General features: G+C 44.2%; 1 protein-coding gene across 2 annotated transcripts in view; it reads left to right on the top strand.

The window, feature by feature from the left end:
- Positions 1-20685, top strand: part of Sh3tc2 (SH3 domain and tetratricopeptide repeats 2) — a 60099-nt gene that overhangs the window by 7131 nt on the left and 32283 nt on the right. For both annotated transcript variants that reach the window (XM_005356182.2, XM_026783644.1), the window contains exons 2-8: positions 749-847; positions 5175-5302; positions 8074-8179; positions 10073-10216; positions 11259-11457; positions 12388-12461; positions 14265-14460. In XM_005356182.2, coding sequence (XP_005356239.1) covers positions 749-847; positions 5175-5302; positions 8074-8179; positions 10073-10216; positions 11259-11457; positions 12388-12461; positions 14265-14460 — 946 coding nt within the window. The remainder of the gene's footprint in view (positions 1-748; positions 848-5174; positions 5303-8073; positions 8180-10072; positions 10217-11258; positions 11458-12387; positions 12462-14264; positions 14461-20685) is intronic.

A 20685-nucleotide genomic window follows, 5' to 3' on the forward strand; every position in this document is an offset into this window, starting at 1 on the left:
TCTCTCTCTCAGAGGTCAGAAGATAAGTTTCAGGATCAGTTCTTTCCTGGGGATTGAAATCAGATTATCAGACTTGATGGACTTTGTCTACTGAGCCATCTTACCAATCCATCAGTCCAGAGTCTTCCTTCTTTGGACTCTGTTATGGCGGGAGTAGGGCTGCTTATGATGGAGCCCCGAACCTTGTTCATGTAAGGCAGGCACTCTTCTGACAGCTTCGGCCTACACCCTTTGCTCCATTTCAGCGGCCACAGGAACAGGAACTATTTTAAGGGATGGGAAGAGAGATTTTAGATGGGACCCTGTGTTGTAGGCAGCTAGGTGGAGAGCATGGGGAGTTACAACCGCTCCTCAGCCATCTCTCTAACGGTACCATTCTTCCTCACTCGGCTCCAGTCCTCCCATGCCTACGCACTGACCTAGGCCTTGCTGCAGTTAGAGCCAGAATGATCTGTGTAGGCTCCACACACCTGGAGCACTGTCAGTGGACTGCACCCTGGAACTGGGTTTGACCTCTGGGTGGGAATATTTAATGAAATGGGTGCACCCAGACTGCTGCAGGATTGAGATAGCATACATGGCGGGTCTTTGATAACAGCTGGCTACAACGTAATTATAAGGCAATGGTGACAATAGTTCTCTTAAGGCCCTAGTCTTGGTTTAACCACTGGTACATGGTAGGACCCTCCAGTCCATACTTAGCACTTGCGTATACTCTTACAGCTGATCTTTTGCTTTATCTCTGCAGATAAAGAAGTTCTTTCCAAGGATCCACTCGGATCAAGTGAGGAGGCAGCCTCGCTTGAAAACAAGGGAAAATGTTTCCTGCCACAGAACATGACTCAAGGTATTGGAATCACAATGATAAGTTCAATTAAAAAAAAAATACCTTTGGGTATTTCAGAAGCTTCCTCATCTCTCCCTCTGTAGACCCCCATTCCTGTTGCCCTCGTTTCTTGTTACCTCCGTGTGTATCCTTGTGAGTGTGTCTTTATCATCTTGTGTGTCTTTATCATCTTGTGAGTGTGTCTTTATTATACTGTCACACACACAAACCTCCCAGACTGTTAGTTAAAGCTCTTTAGAATCCAGCATGTGTCAGGAACTCCATGTATAATTTCTGGGTTAGAGAAACAGCTTATTTATTAGCTTTCTAAGGTGATATAGGGGCAGGATTAAACTGAAAAAAAAAAGTGCATTCAACATGTGCATTTGTCTGTATGCAGTACATAAATGTCTAGAAAATGTATGTCAGAGACACAGGTGGAGGAATGAGTAGGTGGAGGACCCGTTTTTGTTCTAGATAACACTCACAGTCTCTTCATATTCGAGGCTCTGAGCAAATATTTCATAAACAAATGAATAGTCAAATGAAGACCTGAGTGTGTAGAATGAGATTGGCTGAGTAGAAGTATCCGAATGAATATTTTAGAAGCAGAAAATGATTTGGAAATCCACGTGACGGAAGATATCCATTTTCATGAATATCTCATAAGGTCCTCTTCTGTGAGGCTCCGGTGAAACCCACAAAGAGAGAATTCTCATTAGAAAATGATAGCATTGAGATGAACCTGACAGCAGAAACCGGATGATGGGCATAGAGGACGTATGGTTTCTGTAGCACAGCTTCTGGTGACCAGTAGCGGGGACCATTTTTTCTTTTTCTTTTTTATTTAGTATTTGAGACAGGGTCTCGTTATCTCTGGTTGTCCTGAAACTTGCTTTATAGATCAGGCTGGCCTCGAACTCACTGATATCCATCTGCCTCTACCTTCCTAGTGTTGTGATTAAAGGCGTGTGCTCCTACGCTGGGCTTAGACGTATCCGAATAGAGGGGACCATTTTGAGAGCAGATCCTGGTCAGGAGGTCTGTTACATGGTCCTCTTTTCACACAATCTCCTCTTTTTGGTGATACCCAAGTCCCTACCTATCAAATGGGAAGGTGGGAAGCAGAATCTCAGAAGGGACAGCGACTCGACTGTCATTTACTATGTGACAAGGAAGAGGCTTGAACTCTCGCCGTTGGGCTTCTCCAAAGGACCAGAACTGATAGGGTATAGAAAGGGGGTTCACTAGAGGGTCTTATAGGCCATGGTCCAGCTAGTCCAACAATGACTATGCTAACACAATGTCCAAGAATCAAGTAATTGTTCAGTCTATGAGTCTGAAAGCCTAGCTGGTCCGCAGTATACACTGGAATCCTGAAGAAGTGGGCTCTAATGCCAGCAAAGGAATGAACTTGCTGGTGAGAGCGAGGGCAAGCAGACAGAGAGCTAAAGTTTCCTTCATCCGTGTCCTTTATACAGGATGCTGCCAGAGGTGTGGCTCTGATTTAAGATCCAAATTCAAGGTGAATCTTCCCACGTCAGATGGTTTAATTAAGAAAAATTCCTCACAGGTGTCCCCAGCTGCTTAGGGTTTAGTTAATGACAGATGCAGTTGAGTTGCCAGCGAAGTTGCCATCACTTTTGTCCTGTTTGTAACCATCACGGTCCACACTTTTCCAAACATATACCTTCCCTTGTGACGGAAGATTTGTGGGAGAGTTACATTTTGGTATCTCTGAGTATATAAATGGTGTGAATCGATATTGTATAATTATCAAACCAGGTTCTGTCTATTCGCCTTTGGAAATTGTGTCTAAATGCTAGTTTTTAAATAAATGTTTTATATCATGTTTACTTATGTGTGTGTTTGTTTGTGTGTGGGCACACACATCAGGACTCGGGAACTGGTTCTCTCCTTCCACTATGTGTGTCTTGGGATCACACTCAGGCCACCCGGCTTAGCAAGTGCCTTATCCACTGAGCCATCTCAGCAGTAAGGAGAAAAACCTTGCTCTTGGGTCATTTACCTGCTTGACATCCGTAAGCTTGGGCCGTCCCAGAAAACCCTTTGACTTTGCCTTTGGCTGCTCCAGAACCACACTGGAGTCAGCATATTGTCTTACTAGTGTGTGAAAGTTGATAACTTTCCAACGAGTATCATTAGATGAAACCGAATCTCTAGGCTGAGCTTGCAGGAAGGTAGGTCATGGAGTGGAAGTGGAAGACTTGGTGCTAGCTTCTAATCTTGCTTTATGCAGGCCAATTCCAGACAGAATCAGTACATTCTTGGCCTGGCTTCCAGAAAGATTAAAATAGGACACAGCCTGCTGCAGTCTGTACTAGAGTGAGCTGGACTGACTGCCCCTTGTGGTGATTTGGGGTATTACAGGATCCCACCTGCCCAGAGGTTCTGCTCTCAGTATCAACTAAGATCTTAAGGGATGCTCTATTCAAATCAGGGTCTCTCCATTTTGTATACATGGGTTCACACATCATAAGAAGAGTCACATTGGGGGTACCACCAGTGAGCAGCAATGATTTTGGAAGAGACCCTAAGAGGGAGTTTGCATTAGGTTTTGGAAAGCAGGAGAAATAGAGTTTAGCAGAACAGAAGCCAGCAGTATCAGCTATTGTCAAGATTAATAGTATCAGTAGATGAGGCCATTGGTGAGCAGAATTGCTGGGGTATTGGGACTGAGGGATGGTCCAAAAGCTTCCCATTTATTCAACATTTAATATGGGCCAGGAACTAAGAAAAGAGTTACATGCATAGCTCATCGGAAAGGTCCCTTTCATAGCCCTGTTATGGGTCTTATCAAAACAATCTTTTTTCCTAACAGAACTATCAAGCATACAGAGGTGGTTAACTGCTCAGGGCGGCACAGGCTTGAGATTAGCAGAGCTAATCCCTGAACCTGAGGTTCTGAGAATCCTCCCTTGGCTTCTTGTTTGTGCTGTCCTTCATCCTGGGGGTTAGCATGAAGAAAGACTGCCAGATGGAAGCTGGGGAGAATGGCCAGATGTAGAGAGGGGCTTGGGTAGACTGGAGGGAACACAGATCAGAGAGGATCTGAGTGAAAGAAATGGCTTCTTACCTAGATGCAGGTCATTTGAATGTGTGCGGGAGCTGACCTGCAGCCACGACACTACTTTCAGCACCTCTGGGTTGCAAATGGGCCTGTTCCACGTGGGCATTCAGACTGCCCTGTGGACTCCACCTGCAGGATAAGGGCCATCTCTATAACCTGGCTTAAGCCAAATTGGAATAAGGAGCCGGTTTCTGTGAATCCAGCCCAATGCTTCTATTTCTCCTGTTAGCATATTATTAACAAACTTGGTACTTCATATCTGAAGAAACCGTTTCTGAAAGGACAATTTCTGTAGAAAAATTGTCCTTTGTAGCATCCTGTGTGGCCTCTTCACATATTCAAATGCATATAACTGTTTCTTGATTCCATTGCATTTTCCTCCCTCCGAAGTTCTTTTCTCTATGAGAAGAAATCCCTGGCAGGCCAATTCTGTCCAAGCGTCACCCATGGGAGCAGGAGCTAACCTTGTTCTTTGCTGTATGAGCGCATCTAAACAGACTTCCAGGAGGCTTCAAGGAGTGTTTGTTAAATGACTGTGAACTCTGAAGAAATCAAAGATTGACTCTCAGTGTCTCCCTGGTTGTCATAAGAAATGTTAGTCCTGGAGCATGAAAACCAGGTTGGGAAAATGTGTGCAAACAACTCATAAGATAATGTTTATTACCTATTATGCATTTGTGTGTAGGGACTGGAGAGATGGCTCAGTGGTTAAGAGCACTGACTGCTCTTTTAGAGGACCCGGGTTCAATTCCCAGCACCTATATGGCAGCTTAAAACTGTTTGTAACTCCAAGATCTGACGGCCTCATACAGACATATGCAGGCAAAACAACAATGCACACAAAATAAAAATAAATGAAAACAGAAATATGTTTAATGAAAATAAATTTGTGTATAAATGCATTCCCTTCAGTTTGGATAATGTAGTCTTCATTTGGGACATTCACACATCATCTGCTGGAAGCAATGCCCGTCCTGGCTGGTTCTGTGTCAGCACCTGGGCAGAAATGACCGCTGTGCACCTTTCCAGAGCCCTGCTGGCCTTCAGTGTCTTTCCCTGTCTCCAGGGAGGACACTTGAAAAGGGAACATGGAGGATCCTTTAGCTTACTCTGATCTCTCGTCAGCGGAGGATAGCAATTTAAGGCTCGTGGGTGAAACATTCTCTCCTTTCCTCTCGTTCACTGTGTGTGCAGCCTTGCATCTCCGCTATCGTTCATTGTGTGTGCAGCCTTGCATCTCTCTCTGTTCTCTTGCAGACCTGGTGCTCTCATTCTGTGTGAAGAGCCGCTCCAGGAGCTGTGTCAATGCACCCTTGCAGGAGGCTGCACGGAAGCGGCTCTGGGCCCTGGAGAATGAAGACCATGAAGTCTGTGCACTGTTTAAGGTGAGCTGGGTGGCTGGCTCTCAGATCTTGGGTTCCTAATAGCATGGACAAAGTACGTCCCCCCAAAACAGCTCTCTGCCGAACAGTAATGAGTGGCCTAAACCAGAGGAACCCTCCTCCTGGCCCCGAATTTGGTCAAGTTACTTGCACTAATGCAGAATGGGGATGTTTATAGCAACCGCCTCAGAAGTATACCTCCCCCATAACGTGCTACATTTGAATTTTGTTTTGTTACTAGGGTACAACATTCATGTATTTTCCCATTGTGATTTAAAATGCACAATTCACTTATCTTTGTCTCCAGAAGATTCTATCCCCATCACTCCACATTCAATCTCTGTGCCACAAGTAACTATCCATTTTCTCCTTTTCCTTGGGTCCTGGTAAAGGTTGAACTTATTTCCTTTTTTTCTTCTGAAGAGAGTTTCTCTGAGTAGCCCTGGCTGTCCTGGATCTCACTCTGTAGACCAGACTGGCCTTGAACTCACAGAGATCCACCTGAGGTGTGTGCCATCATCATCTGGCAAGCACATATTTTATTTTTTCTTTTCTTTCTTTCTCTCCCACCTTACCCCAAGACAAGTTTCTCTGTGTAATAGCCTCACTGTCCTGGAACTATCCCTGTAGACCAGACTGGCTTCAAACTCACAGAGATATGTCTGCTTCTGCCTCCTGAGTGCTGGGATTAAAGGCATGTGCCACCATTGCCTGGCCAAGCACATATTTTTAAAGTAATAATATTGCCAATGAAAAAACCATAACTATAAATGTTGGGATGAGAGAAACAATGAAATAAATGGATTTTCATAGTAGATAAATGTTTAATAGTTAAGTTATATTTGAAATTACAAAAGGTCTGATCAAAGAATGAGAATCAGAAATAGAGAGAACTTGTTTCTGTCAGTGGTGGGGAAAGAAAGCATTGCTTTACATGATAAACTAATATGTCTTATTATTTTTATTTCCTCCTTAATCTGTTACAAATTGAAAGAAGAAAAGTACTGTGGCTGTCATGTAAGAGTGACAGTGGCAGTTTTTTAGGAGAAAGCAAGGTTATGCCTGTAGAGAAAGCAGGTACATGGTCATGGTACCTGCTCCATAATCAATAGCTAAAAGTTAAAAAGAAACATGTTTCCCTGTGTGTGATCGTGGTGCATGGGCATGTGCGTGCATGCGTATGTGTGTGTGCGCATGTGCATATACTCATATGTGTGAGGATGCGCATGCACCATGCAGGTCACCGTGCTTGCGCATTCAAGGAGGCTGGAGGGGGACATTAGGTGTCCTGCTCTGTCACTTTTCTCTCTCTTCCTTTGAGAAGGAGTTTCACTCACACCAGGCTGATGGCCAGCAAGCCCCAGCATTCCTCCAGTCTCTGCCCCAACCAACCTCTCAGTACTGGGGTTACAAGTGTGGGGATGACACCTGGCTTTTCTTACATGGTGATGTCACCTAAACTCATGTCCTTATGCTTGAGCAACAAGTGGTTTTACCTCCTGAGCCATTTCTCCTGCCCTGGGCTTCTAAATTTTATTTTATTCTATTTTAACCCCTGGAATTCAGGAAGTAAAGACACCTGCTGCCAATGGCTTTAATGAATTTTTCTTTGATTTAAATGGGCTTTAATGAATTTCCCTTTGATTCAAACCACCTTTGCTGTGGGCAGGAGTAGGGTTTGATGGCAAGAGCTGTCCCTTAGATTATATCATATTTGAGCTGAGTATGTTGAGGGGTGGAGGCTGAGGCCAGAAGCTGTCTGTATCCCAGAGCTAATCAGGGCTCTATAGCTCACTGTAGGTGACCCTAGGGAATTTACCTTACCTCTCTGTGTCCTCATCTTTTTTGTTTACAAAACTGGAGTGATGCTATTAGCTTCATGGTACTATTAATCATAACGTTCATCTTTATTCCGTGTGCATCTGAAAGAAAGTGCATCTGGTCCGTTAGGCGGGGTGATGCACTTCCTTGTCTTTATTTAAGAAGCGGTTAGATGTTACAAAAACCTGTTTTAGAGTGGATTAAATACCACTATTGCACTCTTTTCAGGTACTTATTGTGGTAGCTGAATGAAGTGTTGTGAAGATTGGCCTTACAAAGGTCTGACATTGAGCAAATTCACTATTTTTTTTTCCCCCAGCAGCTCTGCTTGTCCTCGAGGTCTGTACCCACTTAGGACCTGTGGCCTCTGAGTCTCTGGTGTTGACAGGTTGCAGATTCCCACTGGGCTTGGGGCTCTTCTTTTGGGTTCTCTTCCCTGCAGACTCCCTAAGGACCTGGTCTAGCAGTTTGTGACCCTGGAGTGGGATGGTCAGAGGGGAAGCAAGTGCCACGGGTTCAAGCCTACTTTGTTCCATTTTAGACAGCAAGGAGGCCCCAGGCCTCTTCTTGTTCTTCTTATGCAAACAAATTGGCAAATATTTTTGGAGATTGTTGGGTGGCTGCATTTTTTGAATAGACGATGCACGTATTCTCCACTGGCAACTGTGCTTCTTAGAATCGTGTACACGCAAGGATGTGCATAAAGATTTATCTATTGAGGTAGTTATCCCAGGGCTGTTTAGGGCAATAAGATTGTAAAATCATCCAAATGTGAATGATTTGAAATAATGGCATTCATCAGCAGTAAACATAATGTAGACCAGTCCTTGCTGTGAGAGATGGTTTACAGCATCCTGCTTAGTAGCCGCTCATCTGCTGGTGATTAACGCTGAGTCCTCCCGTGACCTCCTTAAAGGACTCTTACCACAGGCTGACTTGTTGCTCTTGCTCAGGACCTCTCTGCAAGGCTGGTGAGCGTCCAGTCCCAGAAGGACCAGTTTCTCATCACCTTCAAGACTGTGGAAGAAATCTGGAAGTTTTCCACCTACCTGAACTTAGGTATGCTCTGGGTAGGTAGAGGAGAACATGCTTCTCAATCTAGCCAGCTCTTGAGCCTGACATCAGGGGACTGGTTGGTCTCTGAGAGTTAAAAGAGATGCAGCCCTGAGATGGATGGTTGGCCTTTTGAAATATCATAAAATCTCTAAAGCTAATTCTAAAATAAATATTAACTATTACTCTAAAATGTCATGTGAAGAAACTTATTTTCCTATGTCCAGGGAGAGCTTTTTTTAAGAATTGCATACCTGGGCAACCCATTTGATGAGCTACTGAGTTGGAAGCAGTGAGATAGATGTCGAGTTCCTTAAAAAGAAAGACGAGTATTCCTGAGGAAGAGTGGGAAGCTGCTCAAAATACTAAAGCTTGAAGACACTTTGTCCTGTGTGTTTGTAAGAGTCAAAGAAAGAGATCGGAGACCCTAATGGGAAGTGGCCCCAGTCTTTAGAGTTTTCTAGAAAGTTAGAGATGTCAGGACACAGTGACATTGCCACTGTAGTGGGCAGTGTTTCATTCTCTGTCCCAGGACAAAAGACATCTGGCAGGAACTGATGGCTTCAAAGCCAAGTCACCTAATTGTCAAACATTTGCTGCCTTACAGAGAACACTGGGTTCCCTGCAGTTGTACCTAGAGGGCAATGCTGAGCTGGGCTAAGGGTTAAAGTGACCCTCGGCTGGAGGGAGAACCTTGTCTTATAGTCATGGTGATTTTCCTGCTCTCTGGGATGGAGGGCCTGTGACCATTACAAATGGTCGGCATTGAGACTTTGTGGATCAGTTTGTTCATTCCCTGGAGTGTGTGGTGTTACAGACTCAGAAGTCTAGGCTCTAACTCAGACCTGCTAACTAGTCTCTGCATTTTTATCACACTCCTAGGTTGTGAACTTCCAAGTTTAAGAAGACATTCATAGTAGACAATGAAAGTGGAGAATGGCAGGTTATTGCATTATAGGAATAGTGAAGAAGACTCAAAAGAAGCAAAATCTCAATATGAGTCATTCATGTTTAGAAGAATATTGACATAATAATTTCTTTTTACAATTTACATAGTTTTGAGTTCTCTTTCTCCCCCTCCTTTCTCTCTCTTTTTTCAATTCTGAGACTCAAACCCAGAGCTTTGCTCATGCTAGGTGAGCACTCTAGCCACTGTCCCACATCCCCAGCCATTTCTGCTTGTAAGAAGGCGGAGCATCCATCCTAGGCTGTATGGGAGGGCAGAATCAGAGAAGATGGTGGAATGGGATCTGACTCCGTGGGCTGTCACAGCCCCTGAAGCATCAGAGTACAGAAATTTGAGCTTCAGGTTAGAACTTGAAGGGGAGTTTAGGAACCCTCAGAGTTGACACAGCAAACTGGAGGACTTCCATTGTTGATTTAGAAAAAATAACTGAGGGCCAATGAAATGGCTCAGTGGTGAAGACACATATCAGATAACCTGAGTTCTACCCAGAAACCCACACGGTGGAGAAAAGCTGATTCTGCAAGCTGTTCTTTGGCCTCCACTCATGCACTGTGGTATATGAGTGTATTTGCTTATCCCCCACCCCCCGCAGCACTCACACACACACACACACACATACACACACACACACACACACACACTTATACACAGATAGACAGACAGAAAATTAATAAATGTAGAAAGATTTAAAAAGATAAATATGCACTTATGGAGACCACGAAATGCTTAGAATGCTAAACACGACTTAAACTCAACTTGTATTTCCTAGCAGATGTTGAGAAGAATCAGTTCATTCTAGAAAGGTGTCTGTTTAGCACTCTGCTCCACTTAAATGATGGGTATGGGTCTGAGGCAGGATGGAACCTGCTTTCTCTTTGGTGGTCGCTCAGGGAAGAACTCCTCTTGTTCAGCTGTGTGGGTTTGACCTCTAGGCTACGTGTCTACATGTCTGGAACAGCTCTTCTTTGACCACAAGTACTGGCTCAACTGCAGGCTGGTGGATGACACAGAGATCCAAGTGTCTGTAGATGACAGTCACTTGGAGAACATATACCTGGGCCTCTTGCTGCAGGAAGGTGAGTCTGGCATAGGATTTGGGGTGGGAGCCTCATTGAGATGTTTTTTATTGGAGTCCCCTCAGATAATTAAGATACCAAAAGAGGCAAAAAAAATCTTTGAAAGATGAAAACATATATTAGCCAACCTATCTGTTGTAACAAAACTTCAAACATCCTTCTCAGCCTGGTCCTGGCGTCATAAAACAGTTGTGTTAGTTGGTCTCACTGATTCATATTCAGGCTGATTGGAGGTTTGGAGAGTGGGCTGCCAGGCTCTACCCAAGCTGGTAGAGTTCTTGGAGGTGGGAACCCTGGCATTGATTGGCATCTTAAAAATAAAGTTTCCCATGTAATTCTAATGATCTCCAGAATTGAGAGACGGTTCTATAAACACATGATGTAAATTGATTGTAAAGTCAATTTATAAATCTTGGAAATCCCAAACTATTTCATGAAATTCAATAGCAGAATGCCGAGAAGCCAGCTGAAGCACCCTATCTGACCTTTTCACAAGGGCAGACGCTGTCAGACTGGCAGTTGGTCAAGTCTGATCACTTATTACATATCGAAAGCCATATTGGTTCATGATAGTTTTACAAAAGCGATTCTTTCTCCAATCCCATTGCAAACCCCTTTGATGGAATCTGTGTTGTACCAATGCAAAGTTCATGTGGTTGTCACATCCATCTAAACTGATTTCCTTCCTCTTAGTGTCTCTAAACGAAGCACAGGGTTGCAAAGACAGTCAGAGTTTAGTAAATGCACACATATTTCCAGGATGGGGGGGGGCGGTTATTTCATCTCTCTTTTTTGAGGTAAAGCCCAAGTAAGCTGTATTCTCCCACATTGCTCAGATCTGTTAGTATCGATTTTAAGGGAACTCCCTGTCAGTGGCTGTTTTGACTCCTTGGGATCACAGCTCAAGACCCTGTGCCTCCTCCTGGACGGTGGACTTTACTCAGGGGAAGAAAGTTGTCTGGGCTCTGCTTCTAAGTGGCACCTTATAGGAGGTTCTCCCATTTCCAGCTACTCCTTGGAAGGTTTCTCTCATTCTCTGCAGGCCACTTCTTCTGCAGAGCCACGTGCTCCGTGGCTCAGCCAGATGAGAAGGAAGGGGAATATTTGACGTTGTGCAAGAATGAGCTAATCTCCGTGCTCCCTGAAGGCGAATCTGAGTGGGAAAGCGTGTCTTTAGTGACGGGCCAGAGGGGCCTGGTGCCTGTGTCAGCCCTGGAGCCCCTGTCTGTCCCTTTCCATCAGTGAGTAAGCTGCCCACTCCCTGGGGGAGGGTCCTGGAGCAGACCAAAGCTTGAGCAGAATAGAATAGATATATCCTTTTAGCTATAGTATTCCTGGTGCCTGGAAGAGGACACAATTGGGGTGACTTTTTAATATCCTGGGTTTTTTTTTATTGTATTATTTGATGCAAGTGGAAAAAACTCTAAGTTTTAGATGAACATAGTATATAGGATGAAACGTATGACCTCCATTGAAATGCTTTTCTGTTGTTAAATTTATTTTTATTTTATGTGCATTTGTGTCTTGCCTGCGTGCATGTCTGGGATGGTTCCAGATCCCTGGAAATTGAAGCTACATACAATTGTGAGCTGCCATGTGGGTGCTGGGAATTGAACTCAGGTCCTCTGGAAGAGCAGTGCGTGCTCTTAGCCACCGAGCCATCTCTCCAGCCTCTTGAAGTGCTTTTCAATGCAAGGACTAAGGCACTTAAATCAGTGTCACCTGGGGGTGTTATTGTGAATTCTGCTCCCTGACCCTCCTCTGATTCTCTTGGTGTTGGACCCAGAAACTTCCATTTTAGATTATCTCCTCAGGCATGTTCTTCCCACTGGAGGATACGGTAAACTTGAGATTATAGAGCTATACCATTTTTTTTTTTGTATCTTACACATTCTACTTGATCCTGGCAGAACTGGCAGGGAGGGTACTAAAGGTTGTGTGTAAGTCATTTAACTGACAGGAGAACTGCAGAGCTAGGAAACACCCCACATTTTCATTTTTCACAGCGTAACATACGTTCTCTTAAAATAAGATTAATATTAATATTAAAATAAATAAGTTTGCTGCCATTAAAATAAAACTAAATAACAATAACACCACCATCATTTTTTTCTACGGGACTATTCTGTTCATTGTTATAATATCTTAAAACTCCGTGTTTCCACTGGCAGATGGTTCCTAAAGAATTACCCAGGAATCTGTGATCTTCCCAGGAAGAGAGACTGGACAGGCTCCTGTCATATTGGTATGAGATGAAGACGGCATTGTCAGGGCGGTGATGTTGTCCTGCCTCCTGGTCTCACTGATGGGATGTGGGAAGCCGGTTACTGTCTGCATGCTGGGGTCTTTGCCTGTGAAGTGAAAGTTCTGGCCAGGGCTGAGGAAACAGATTCCTAACTATGTGAACAAGCAGAACACACATATGTGGAGAGGGCCGGGGGAAAGATGTTAAGGAATCGAGTGGGTGGGAGAGCTTTAAAGATAAGTCGGTAGAAAAAAAGGCTTCCATGGGCCAAATGAAACAATTTTGAGTCAAATGTGACCTGCAGGCCACCAGTTTCCAACTCTTTACCCAAACATTTTCTGATTTTCCATAGCATAGTGTGATTTAGGGGGACTCTGAGTGCCCAGGAAACACTGGATAAATAGATAATGAACTATGCACACACCTACCTGTACACACACACATACACACACACACACACACACACACACACATACACACACACCACAGGTCAGCTAATCTCTGTCTACACACACACATGCTGCTGTTTAGGTGCTAACTAGATAACAAAATATCTAAAATACACCGCTGAAACGGTATCCTTGCAACTCCCTATATTCTAGTACATTTCCTATTACGTATCTCTAGTTTTAAAACATAGTTTTACAAGTTCCAAACCCTTATGACACTTAAAACAACTAGGAGGAATCACAGAATCAAAGTATTAGAACTGTGCAGTAATTGGCCATAAACAAGGGTATTAGCATTTGAAGAAACATAACCTGTGTACAGTCAGAACTGTGGGGCTTTGGAATTTGTTGGGGTTTATACAACCTCAAGCCAGCACTCCCTGCCTTCACTGGGCTTCTACCTTCTCAATAAAGAAGTGGTGTAATCAAGCCACCAAATGCTGTCCCAAGAACTAAGCAGATGTGCAGGAGAGGTGGCAGTAGCCGGGAAGCCTGACTGCAGGTTAGCTCCTTAGACCCATCACTCAATGCTGCTTCCGGCTTTCTCATTTGTGAAGAGGGAATTCTGCTGGATATTCTGCCTGGCATTCAGCCCCCAGGAAAACCTGAGACTAGAAATGTGCTTTGTAAACTGGACAGTTCCATACTCTCAGAAACACTGTTATTGGATCCTAGGTGAGCCATTCACCAAACTTGGTAATCACTACAGCTTTAAGGATAGTCCCAGATCCCTCTGGCTTCCCTGCAGCACTCTGTTCTGCCAACGACTGTGCAGTAGCATCTTTGGAGAGTCCAATAGGTACCAGGCACAGTGCACTTTGTGTTTGACTCTAGTATTGAGAAGCATCAGGTGTCACAGTGGCTGAAGCAGCTGGAAGGAGATGTAGGCATCTTCTGCTATAAAGCATCTTAAGCACTGCTCTGGGGTCTTGTGCCAAGCATGGTGATGATATGTACAATGGTGGCAGAATCCGTTGAGGGTAATATAAGAAACATTCCAGTTTCCTATAAGCTTATCTAGTTTAAAGGCATGCATATTCTGTATTCTGAGAATGCCTTTCTTATACTTGTGCCTTTTCTTTTTAAAAAATTATAGTGAAAAGCATTTGGATTGTAGTTTCTTTTTGTATTGTTCTAGTTTGGCAAAATGCAAAACCTACTAACCCTGGCCATTCCTACCAGTTTGATTTTGGGGTGTGTGTGTGTGTGTGTGTGTGTGTGTGTGTGTGTGTGATCTGACTAAATTACTAAAATTCCTTAAGGCTGGGATACTCTAGCCTGTATCACACTGATAGACAGGGGAGGGTTCACTCCTATATATCTTTCTAGTTGACCTGTATGTTGTTTACTACAGGCAGAGGACGGTGCAAGGCCCTGATGGATTACAAACAAGAGGAAAAGGATGAACTGAGCTTCCTCCAGGGAGAAAGCATTGAGATCCTTGGCTTTGTTATCCCCGGGCTGCAGTGGTTTATTGGGAAGTCAGTGACCTCAGGAGAAGTGGGCTTTGTCCCCACCAGGAGCATAGATCCAGATTCCTGCTCCCCAGTGTGAGTATGTTTGATGCCCCAGATGCCTTCTCCAGTGCTCCCTTCTCCTCTGAGCAGCTTTGCAGAGGGTGGAGGGGGTACCCTGGATGTGGAACCAGAGGGTCTCCTTCTGACATCCAAGGTGGACACAGGAAGTTTTAGGAAGGAGGCACAATCAGAAAAAGAATCATCTCAGTTCATTTCAATAGATGTTCTTTGAGGCCTCGCTGTGTTCAAATGGAGAATCAGAGCCTCAAGACCAAAGGCTCTGCACCAAGGGTGCAGTACAAGGTTCTGGATCCCATCACTTACCATGTCCAGTAGAAGAATGAACCTAAACAGAGAGCAGAAGATTACTGGCTTGGTCAATGACATTCTTTGTAGGTCAGGGAGGCAGGTTCTTTGGAGATGTTCATACACTTGGTGTTCAGCTAAAATTTGAACTAGTGAAGTCAGCCCTGGCAAGGAGAACCCAGAGGTACCTTCTCCTCCTCTCTGTCTTGATTCTGGAAGGGCTGGTTCTGAGGAGCAGACCTATGCTTCTGGTCAATTAGCAGCAGGTGGCCAGTCAATCCAACCCCTGTCTTGGGAAAGGCAGAGACGGGCAGTACTGCCTGGTCTGTTTGGGTGGGCTTCCCAAGGTAATTGGAAAGCAGAAAGTCAGGCTCAGGCAAGCACACAGGGAAAGGTAAAGCTGCCTCCATACACAAAGTCACTGTGGCCACAGTTGTCCACAGTGGGGGAATATCTAAAGCTACACAGAGATTATCTAAGGCTATCAAAGGAAAAACCAAGGCTACATAAGGAATATCTAAGGTTATCTGAGGAATCTCTAAGGTTACATGAAGAATATTTAAGCCTACGTAAGAAGTATCTGTGAGCACATAAAGAACATTTATGGCTACATTAGGAGTATCTAAGGTTACATAAGGAGTCGCTATAGCTACATGAGAAATATCTAAGGAACATCTATGGCTCTGTAAGGAATATCTAAGACTACATTAAAAACACCTATGGCTACATAAGGAATATCTATGGCTACATAAGGAATATCTTGCTGCATAAGAAACAGATAGTTACAGCTATATAAGGACTATCTAAGGCTACCCAAGGACTAGCTAATGCTTTCAGTATTTATACCAGGATTATTTCCTCTCTCATGAAAAAGAGTCAACCAAGAGAGTAGACAGAGGGCAGAAACTCCCTCTGTGATCTGCCATTTCCAGGGAGAGGAGATAGGCCATTTTTCTATGTAGAAGTGCAAAATCTGAACCCTTGGACAGGGAAGGCACTCCTTGCCATCTTGGGAGGGGTGGAGGACAGTAGGGATTTATAAAGTGGACATGGCTGTCAACAGAACTCTCAGGAGAGGGAGTTAGGCAGAGGAAATGGGAGGGGCAGGAGACAGGGGATACGGGAGGGGTTGGAGGGAGGAAAGGGAAGGGGGAAATGATGTTATTATATTTTAATTAAAATTAAAAAAAGAAAAATACAAAGAAGGCATAGGAGAGAGAGAGAGAGAGAGAGAGAGAGAGAGAGAGAGAGAGAGAGAGAGAGCGCTATTATGAGAAAGGCGACTTTTGAGTTAAGCTTTGCATCATGGGAAAAAGGCAAGTTATCCTCTTGGAGACAGGTTACCCGGAGAACACTGGTATAGCCAAGACCTGGCATGGCTTTCCCTGAGGCAGAAGGTGGGGAGACTGTGTAAGGTGTTCCCTGGACCTTATAGAGGATGCTGAGTGTCTGAATGTCTGCAGAAGCTGAGAGATGATGGGTGCTGCCTGGATTTGGGTGAGGTATATAGCAACAGGGCACTGACTAGGAGCCAGGAGTCCGGGGACAAGGCTAGGCTGGAATCCAGGAGGAGGAGTGCGGAGGGGGAGGAGACTCTGGTGCTGAGTAGCAACCACCAGGAAGTTAAAGAATCTGAGAAAGTTGGACATATGGATATCTGTGTCTTGCCCCCAAAGACTCCATCTAAATATTCTGAGAAGGGCTTGGGCCATGATGGTTATAGAAGGTGGGGCTAGCTGGCAGGTAAAAGATGCCAGTCTAAATAACCACTTTATGTTGTTGCAGGGGGAGAAGAGTGGGGACACCCCAGTAAAGGGCTTGAATCCAAAGCTCTGTACTTAGAATCCCAGCATCAAGTGTATGAATCTTGTAACGGAGGTCCTGATGAGAGGGAGAAAGAAGGAAAAGAGCAGAGACCTAGTGAGAAAAGACCCATTTCCATAGCTAAGGAGGGAAGAAGAAAGACTACAGAAGGAGGCCCCTGAAAAAGGAGCTGCCCAGGAGATGCTGGGATGGTTAACACTGTTGCTGGCATTGGTGGGTGAGGCTGACTGGCTAGGGAATGGCCTTTGTGGCTGACAACAGGAAGGATTTGGAGGTATAGTAGCTTACCATTTTTCATATTTGTGGGTTAGACTGGCTAAAAGATATCTGTAGCTAGTGAACCTCATGTCTTCAAGAACTAACCAGCTCCGTGACTTTGCACGTAGTGAGTTATCTTTCTGGCCATCAGTTTTCCTATTTGTAAAATGTGTGTGATGTTAGCTCTACCTGATAGGGTCTCCATGAGCTTAGATTAGATCATGCACACAGAGCATGCAAACCTGGTATGGTTTGAAGTCTTGGCTTTATTATTGCATTGCTGTCACCATTGCACATGGTAATCTTTGAGGTTCAGTTTTAATAGGATGCTAGAGGTTGGTTTTCAGGTTTATCCATTGTATTTGGAATTCTGTGACTCAGACACTGCCCAGATGACAACTCAGCTCACTAAGTTGATTTGGTGCTTAGCTATAAGGTCACCCTCTCTCACCGAGGAACAGCATCGTCCACATCAAAGGATGTGGCAATGCCCTGGTCATTGTGGGATCTATTGCATCAGAAACTGCAATTTGGTAGGTAGGGGATGAGACTCAGGAATTGGAGCAGTGGGAGAGGCAGGGGGACCCTGCACCCTTATATCCCTAGAAGTACTGTTTGGACTGACTACAGATGTCCCTGGATCACAGGAAGGGTGGGGCATAAGTTTAGACGTCATGATCAGAGGTATGACAGTTTGGCAATCTGGCCTCACATCAGAACACTGCTGAAGTTCCTGTGTGTTATCCCTGGGCAGTGTGCCTGTCAATGCCACAGGGTGTCGCTCTTGGACTGTGTCCGTTTATTTGTGAAGGGTTTTTGAAAAAGACGACAGTGTTTGCTTAGATCACACTCTTCCTAGTGTCCCATAAATGATGGGAACATAAATGCATAGGAGTTTTATGGTGTCGGTGTGTGCATGTGTTTGTGAACATGTCTGGATGCATAGCCAGTTGTCCATGTGTTGGGAATCATGTTTCCCCAGGGTTGTTTTCCAAATTGCCTTTGGCTGGTGCTTTCACCACAGGGCTAAGGGATGCTTGTCCAAGGAAGCAAACGGATGCAGTTTCTTTTGACAGGATTTTAATGACAGCCGGGTGATGGCAGCTATAAAACAAGCCTATAAAACTTGCAGCAAGCATCTATTTTATTTTATATTTATTCAAGTTCAAGAACAATCTTATTTGCATTTGAAAGAATGCAGAACCCAGGGCAGGCAAGTTATAAATCTCAACCGCTGCCCAGAGGAGGAGGATAGAATGGGGGAAAGCCTGTAATAGTTCATCCAGCATGGAAGTCAGCCACGTGGAGGAAGGGAGGGGAACTTTGGAGAAAGGGTAAGGAAACCAAAATCCTAAGGGAAAGCATACTTAGAAAAGAGACAGACAGAAGAAAAGAAGTTAAACTTCTCTGGATAAATTAAAAAAGTGGGCAGACTTAAAGAAGTTGCATGGCTGAACCTGGTGCACTTCTGCATAAGGGGCGGGGATTCTGAGAAGGAAAAAGGACAGGATCTCATTAAAGGATGAATACTTCTGCCTATCTCTTCAGCATGATGTAAATAGAACCTGCCTTCCTTGGGGTACTTCTCCCATGGCCAGGTGATCGACCTGGCCCAACTGGAACACTAGACCAAAGGCTGGATTCTTTTGACCAGAAGTTTATTTTTCTTTTTAATCTTTAACTTTTGTAATTTTATTTTATGCGGTTGGGTGTTTTGCTTGCATGTATGTCTGTATAACATGTCCACCCCTTGGGACTGTGGGGGTCAGAAGATGCCATTAGAGCCCCTAGAATTGGAGTTACAGATGGTTTGAGCCACTGTATGGATGGTGGGAATCAAACCTGGCCACCTGGAGAAGTATCGAGTGCTCTTAAATGGCTGAGCCATCTCTGCAGCAGTACTCAGAAGTTTTTTCTTTTTTTCCTTTCTTTTCTTTTTTGTTTTTAAAAAAGATTTATCTATCTATCTATCTATCTATCTATCTATCTATCTATCTATCTATCTATCTATCTATCTAATGATATACAGTGTGCTGTCTGCATATATGCCTGCAGGCCAGAAAAGGGCATCAGATCTCATTACAGATGCTTGTAAGCCACCATGTAGTTGCTGGGAGTTGAACTCAGGACCTCTGGAAGAACAGGCAGTGCTCTTAACCACTGAACCATCTCTCCAGTTCCAGAAGTGTTCTTTTTTCTTTTTTTTCTTAATGGGCCTTTATTGCTACTGTAATTCTCTACTTTGAATAAGTAACCCTAAAATCACTTAAAAACAAGATCAAGGGTCAATACCTCCAAACAATTCTGGCGTCTCTGGTCTCTAGCAGGAACAATACTGCCAAGAACCCAAGGAAATTTGATTTTTGCCAGGAAAGAAACTGGCTACTTTTCTTTGAGATTTTTTTTTTTAACCTATTTAGGCAAATTGGCCAATTTCTAGTTCCTGTTCTTACCACTTCCCTCTGAAGAGGGAACCCCAATTACCATTATGGAATTGTGTCAATGACTGACTTGGCTTTTTCCAGCTGGATGTGGGTGTCAGGTGTAGCGTGTGGGGTACTCCATCCAGTGGGTTTATCTGAAAGATACCAAAAAAAGCATCGGCTGCTTTCTTTGGATAACTGTCAGGTGTGTGGAAAGGAAGCCTTTGGTTGGTGCCTGGGAAGAGATGTGAGGGAGAAGTAAAGGAAAGAGGCATGAGCTTTACAAATCCTAGACATGGAACCACGAGAAACCAGAGCACAGGTTACTTTATAAACTGTCCAAATCAAAGAGCATCAGAATGTCTTGAGGCTCAGAAGAGTTTCCGTCTCATCCATCTACTGAACTCCTCTTCTTCTCCCTCTTCTTTTTTTTTCCAAGTCTGGACTTGAGAGTGATGCAAGAACTCAGGATGATTTCAGGAGCTTCGGTAGGTGCTGGAGTGGCTAGAATCACAGTGTGAGGTCCATCCCAGATGGCTGAGGATGGAGGGAGGAAGAGAAGAAATAATTTACTCACCATAATTTGTAGGTGAAAATAATGGGCCTGGCTTATTTTGGTTAAATTGATCAAAAGTCAAAATATATGGGTAGATTTTTTTTTTTTTTGATTTTTTGAGACAGAGTTTCTCTGTAGCTTTGGAGCCTATGCTGGAACTAGTTTTTTCTTTTTTCAAGAAGAAAATCACTAAGTGGGGTGTGGTGGCACACACTATAACTTCAGCACTTGGGGGACAGAGGCAGAGGCACAGGTGGAGGCAGAAACAGGGGGATCCCAGTGAGTTCTAGGTCAGCCTGGTCTACAAAGGAGGTTCTGGAACAGCCAGGGCTACAGAGCAAGACAGTGTTTTTAAAAAATCATTAGTGATAAATAATTGCCTAAATGACATCTCATATGGAGCTAAGCCTAATGTCTGGTGAGTGTTGCCCCTTGGGTTGTTCCTCAGGGAGGAAATCGACCAATCATTTTAATATTTGGTTGTACTTTCCTGTTGAGTGTTTAAGGTAACAGGTGGCCAAAATTGGGCACTTAACTTTTTACTGTCAAATCCAGTTGAGGATCTGCTCCTCAAGGGTCACCTGGGCTTGAACAGAGCCTCTGTCTCCTTAGCCATTTTTAAACCAGTGGATTCTCTATTCGAGGATAACTCAGTGCTGGACCATGACTTTGCTTGGAAACGGGAGGAACATTTTCTTCCACATTGACCTTTGTCTTTGCAGACTGGACCTTAGTGAGAGTGCATTGGGAGGGGGGTCTCCACAAGGGAACAGGTGCCTTACATGGCAAGCACTTTGATGACGACTTCTTCTTCTTCTTCTTCTTCTTCTTCTTCTTCTTCTTCTTCTTCTTCTTCTTCTTCTTCTTCTTCTTCTTCTTCTTCTTCTTCTT

The sequence above is a fragment of the Microtus ochrogaster genome, chromosome 18 (genome assembly GCF_000317375.1).
Source record: "Microtus ochrogaster isolate Prairie Vole_2 chromosome 18, MicOch1.0, whole genome shotgun sequence".
Lineage (NCBI taxonomy): Eukaryota > Metazoa > Chordata > Mammalia > Rodentia > Cricetidae > Microtus > Microtus ochrogaster.